The sequence below is a fragment of the Triticum aestivum genome, chromosome 7B (assembly GCF_018294505.1).
Source record: "Triticum aestivum cultivar Chinese Spring chromosome 7B, IWGSC CS RefSeq v2.1, whole genome shotgun sequence".
Classification (NCBI taxonomy): Eukaryota; Viridiplantae; Streptophyta; class Magnoliopsida; order Poales; family Poaceae; genus Triticum; species Triticum aestivum.
The window spans coordinates 762,744,743-762,749,979 of record NC_057813.1 but is presented as its reverse complement, the minus strand read 5'-3'; the positions used below and the strand labels follow the sequence as shown (position 1 = coordinate 762,749,979).

Sequence of the window (5,237 nt, the reverse complement as noted above, 5' to 3'; positions counted from 1 at the left end):
GTACATCAGTTTATATGAAGTATGTGCTCAAAGTTTCAGTTTATTTTGCTTGTTGAGTTGTACATGGTTCATCTTGCCAGCCCTCCTTTTGTTCCAAGCTGCATGTAGATATGGAAAGTTAAACTAATGGCTAAAAAGATTAAACAAGATCAGCAACATGACATCAGGCCATGTTTTTTTATGGTAATATGTGTCTCATTCATATCATAAAGATTAAAGTACAAGTCACGGGAGGACCGACATGACAAAATTGAAAAGATAGCAGATGTTATTTCATCATAATACGTGTCTCATTCAATGCAGCTGTCTGCTACTGTTATTACTCCATTCAATGCCCCTCGTAATCTCACGCCTTAATCATTCTTGTCCATTTCCACCCAGCTGCGCCGTCGCCTTTGGCCTTTCCACACAGAGGCGGCAACACAGCGAAGGTGGAGCTAAACTGCTGCTCTCGGTGCCGTCACCCTGGAGGGGTTGCTAAGCTGCTGCTCCCGGAGGCGACGCGTCGGACGAGGAGCTGAGCTTCCACTCCTGGAGGCGGCACGTAGGATCGAACACATAGTCTCCGCTGATCGTCGGAAATCGTCCATCCGTCTTGGAGGTTGGTTACGCAATTCAAGTGTTATTTGTCTCTCTTTACAGCTATCTAGCTAAGTTTCCTGCTCACATTTAACATTACCTTCATTATTATTATACAATAAAAATAGCCAGCAACAATGGCGATGGTGCTGGATGCATTCGCGTCCTACCTGGTGGACATGCTCACGCAGGTGGCAGCAGATGAGGTAGGGGCGATGCTCGGTGTCTCGGGTGAGATCAACAAGATGGGCGACAAGCTCCTAGACCTCAAAAACTTCCTGGCCGACGCCGACAGGAGGAAAATCACCGACAAGACCGTCCAAGAGTGGGTGGGGCAGCTCAAGCATGCCATGTACGAAGCTACTGATATCCTCGACCTCTGCCAGCTCAAGGCCATGGAGAGTGGATCATCCTCGATAGATGCAGGGTGTTGCAATCCCTTGCTCTTCTGTATGCGGAACCCCTTCCATGCTCATGAGATCAGCATCCGCGTCAAGGCACTCAACCAGAGGCTCGACGCCATCAAGCAACGAAGCGCCACTTTTGGCTTCATCAATCTCATGTCCTATGAGGATCGTAGTGGCAATGCCCTTGCCACGCACTATGGTAATCCAAGTCGGGAGACGGTAGGGGACTTTGACCGGTCGGCTTTGGTTGGGGACAAAATCGAAGATGACACAAGAGCGTTGGTGACCCATATCATGCAGACAGGAAAGGAGGTCAACGATGGCATCATGGTGGTCGCCATTGTAGGTGTCGGCGGGATTGGCAAGACCACACTCGCTCAGAAGATCTTCAATGATGAGGCAATCGAAGGTGAGTTTAGCAAAAAGATATGGTTGAGCGTCAACCAAAACTTCAATGAGGTTGAGCTGCTGAGAAGAGCCATCATCGAAGCCGGAGGAGACGCCCAACTAGCTGGAAATGCAAAGGCCACACTTCACCGAAGCCTCAAGGATGCCTTGATTGGCCACAAGACCTTGTTGGTAATGGATGATGTGTGGGACCATGTAGCATGGGAGGGTGTGCTCAAAGTTCCATTCAATGTTGCTGCTTCAGGCAGCCGAGTCATTGTCACCACTAGGGATGAAGGTGTTGCTCGAGGGATGATAGCTAGACGGCCCTACCACCAAGTCGACACATTATTGCCTGGAGATGCTTGGTCATTGCTCAAGAAGCAGGTGTGTACTTGATTAAGCTACTAATCTCTGCCTTGAGTCAATAATCATTGAAGTTAATTAAATACAATGTAGTTACTTAAGAGAAGACTTGTATGTACTATTAGCTCTTGGAAGGTAAGAGGTTGTCGGTAATTTTGTAGGGCTAATATTACTTTGCTAGTGTCAGTAAGGCATGCATGGTGCTAAACAAGGAAATGTACCAAAGCACCAATTGGGCTTTCCGCATTTGATTTATGCCAACTTGACACTTGTTCAGACACATTAGGTTTTGTTTAGCCGAGCTTGAGTAATAATTAGACATTCGGATAATTATATCTATATCGTTTTTACCAGTGAAGACATGGGTCCTATATTTAGGTAGCAACTAAGTTTTTGCCAATATCTTGTCTCATTTTCGAATTTACTGATGAAAGATCTAAGTGCTTAGCTACTCAACAGTGTCATAGAATATAAAATAAATGAAAATTTATTTTAAGATGGTAAAAATAACAATTTCGGTGAACCTCTGCTAATATGACAAAATTATATATAAACAAAAAGTAACTATACTAGATGTTGGTTGTAGTTCTGCTAGAAAATGTGCACACAAATTTATTCATTAATGTATTATGTATTTCAGGCGATTGAGGGATAAGATAATTTCACAAGACCGTAAAATACGAAAACCAATAAAATAATATATAATTCGGCTAAATCTAGAGTACAACTTTGTATAACAGCGATGACAGAGTAGTGCAAAAGTATTTTCTAGCAATACGCTCGAGTTTGTATGTTAAGTATTTACCGTCAATTCTACCTTGTACTGTACGTTCGCAGGTACTCTCAGGTGAGATAGATGAAGAGCACATCAATACACTAACGGATATTGGATTGGAAATTATACAAATATGTGGTTGTTTACCACTTGCTGTTAAAGTAATGGGAGGTCTCTTGCGTGAAAGAGGGGGGCTCCGTCGTGAATGGGAGCAGGTTTTGGATGATTCCAAATGGTCAGTAACTAAAATGCCCCAAGAGCTCAACCACACAGTATACTTAAGTTATGAATATATGCCGCCTTATTTGAAGCAGTGCTTTCTATACTACTCACTTCTTCCTAAAAGTAAAGTTTTTCATATGGATGAAGTCATTGCGATGTGGATGAGTGAAGGATTTATTCATGGAAACTCTAGTGATTTAGAAGAATTGGGAAAAAACTACTACAAGGAGTTGATATCTAGGAACCTTATAGAGCTAGATAAATCATATGCTCATATATGGGTTTGTAGCATGCATGATGTTGTTCGCTCATTTGCTCAGTATATGACTAAAGATGAAGCGCTCGTAGCTCAAGACGGAGACAATGATATTCTTACAAAACTTGGTTCACAAAAGTTTCTTCGGTTGTCAATAGAAACTAACCGATCACAATCAGGTGATCTAGATTGGACATCTCTGCAGGCGCAACAATCAGTGAGAACATTAATCTCAACTATTCAGATCAAGATGAAGCCTGGTGATTCATTGGTTACCTTCTCAAGTCTACGAGTCCTATATATAGAAGCTGCAGATGTGGCTGCACTGGTTAAATCATTGCATCAACTCAAGCACTTGAGGTATCTGGCACTATTAGAGACTCATATTTCTGTACTCCCTGGGAACATTGGCAAGATGAAACTATTACAATTCCTTGACCTTCGTGGATGCACAAAATTGGTGAATCTTCCTGATAGCATCGTGATGCTTAGCCAACTACAATTTCTTTACATTCCCAACATACATATGATACCTAGAGGGTTCCGTGGTCTGACAGACATAAGGAAACTAATTGGGTTTCCAGCCCACATGGATGGTGATTGGTGCAGTTTGGACGAGTTGGGGCCTCTTTCCCAACTCAAAAATCTTTTCTTAAATAAATTGGAAAATGTATCTGCTGCCTCATTTGCTGCTAATGCTAGGCTTGGTAAGAAGATGCATCTTATCGAACTAGACATTGGTAAAGATTGTGTTAAAATTAAGATGTGATGTTTTTGCCCCGGCCGTGACACCAGAAACCTCTGACCGACATGTTTAACCCTTTGCACCGATGCAAACCAACATGTGGTTCTGTGGTTGGATGGTTAGAGGGGCAGTGGTATCCCTAGCCCATCAGGGTTCAAGTCCTGGTGCTCGCATTATTCATGGATTTATTTCAGGATTTCTGGCGAGACTTTGTAAATCTCAAGATGATATGCTGGCTCAGTCTTTTGGAGGTGCTCATAGGAGTAGGATGTGCATGTGTGCACTCATAGAGGTGAGTGTATGTGCGTATGTATGAACGCTTGCGTCTATACTGTGTTTAAAAAATAACCTTTTGCACTGCTGGTTGCTTTTGTTTAGAGACAAACACCGGCGGATTTCTTTGCATATGCTACCACGGGGGGCTAATTTTCGTGTTTTGACCTTTTTCGAAAAGTTTAGACGGATCTAACCTCGGTATGAATGAATTTCGAGATTTGATCCTTATTCCCATCGCCAGGGTCCTCGGCAGTAGGCTATAATAGGCTACCGCCATAGGCCTTGGCGGTAGCTCACTCATGCACGTCGGCCCGAGTAAACGGCAACCGTCTCCTGCCGTCCACCCTACCGCCAGAGTCCTCGACTGTAGCCTATGCAACCCTACCGCCAAGGACAATGGCGGTAGGAGCCGAACAGTTATAAATCCGCGGGGGCCGTGGCGCACGGCCCACCCACAGTTATGAATCCCCTGCGCCCCCGCCGCGCCGCCCAGCACAGAGAGCAACTCCTCTCTCCCCCTCCACTCCCACCCCTCCCTCCGATTTTCTTCGTTTCTCCACCGTTCTTGCGGCTCGAAATGGCTCCGAAACGAGAAAAGTGCGGCCGATAGCAAAAGAGGACGCCGTCAGTATCTGCCTGGTTAGTCGATTTAATGGCTGCAGAGGAGGAACAAGAACCAGTAGTAGTTGCACCCGGTTTAGGAGATGGAAACAAGGAACGAGAAGCTCACCAACGACAGACAACCAATCGAGGGAGCTGAGACGAGATGGTCCTATCCATTGAATCAACTTGGTATTAATCATGCTTCAAGTCGCAGTTCTTAATTAGTTCATTCTTTTGCAATGGCTCTAATTAATGTTACTGTAGGCATTTTGATGTCGCTGAGGTGATGATGCAGCCTTCTGCTGCTCCTCTTCCTCAGGCCAAGAGCATCGTATTCTCAGAATTCTGCTGCTTGTTTCCCTTCTTCTGACTGGAGCTTCCCAGGGATCAGTGGAGCGCCCAGTGCAGCAACCCCGGGATCAGCTGAGGCACGTACGGGTAGTGTTGTGAACCAAACTTTTACCCGGTGGAGAAACTGACTAATAATGTTGCTACATGCTTATATCCTTAGTTGCTGTATTAAAACTGCAGATTATTAGTATCCTTGGTATGTTGCTGTAAATTGTAAACTGAACGTTCAACAAAATACTCCCTCCGTCCGAAAATACTTGTCTTCAAACT

General features: G+C 44.4%; 1 protein-coding gene across 1 annotated transcript; it reads left to right on the top strand.

Moving 5' to 3' along the window:
• The first annotated feature begins 387 nt into the window (after positions 1-387).
• LOC123155908 (putative disease resistance RPP13-like protein 1) lies at positions 388-4,588 on the top strand. The gene is made up of 3 exons (XM_044574058.1): positions 388-601; positions 708-1,760; positions 2,577-4,588. The coding sequence occupies exons 2-3, from the start codon at positions 717-719 to the stop codon at positions 3,759-3,761; spliced, it is 2,229 nt and encodes a 742-aa protein (XP_044429993.1). The 5' UTR covers positions 388-601; positions 708-716; the 3' UTR covers positions 3,762-4,588.
• The last annotated feature ends 649 nt before the right edge of the window (positions 4,589-5,237 follow it).

Bases quoted from the DNA above. Each gene is read 5' to 3' on its own strand.
- LOC123155908 (XM_044574058.1), top strand. From the start codon at position 717: ATGGCGATGGTGCTGGATGCATTCGCGTCCTACCTGGTGGACATGCTC. The intron at 1,761-2,576 runs GTGTGTACTTGA...GTACGTTCGCAG, and splicing joins GGTCATTGCTCAAGAAGCAG to GTACTCTCAGGTGAGATAGA.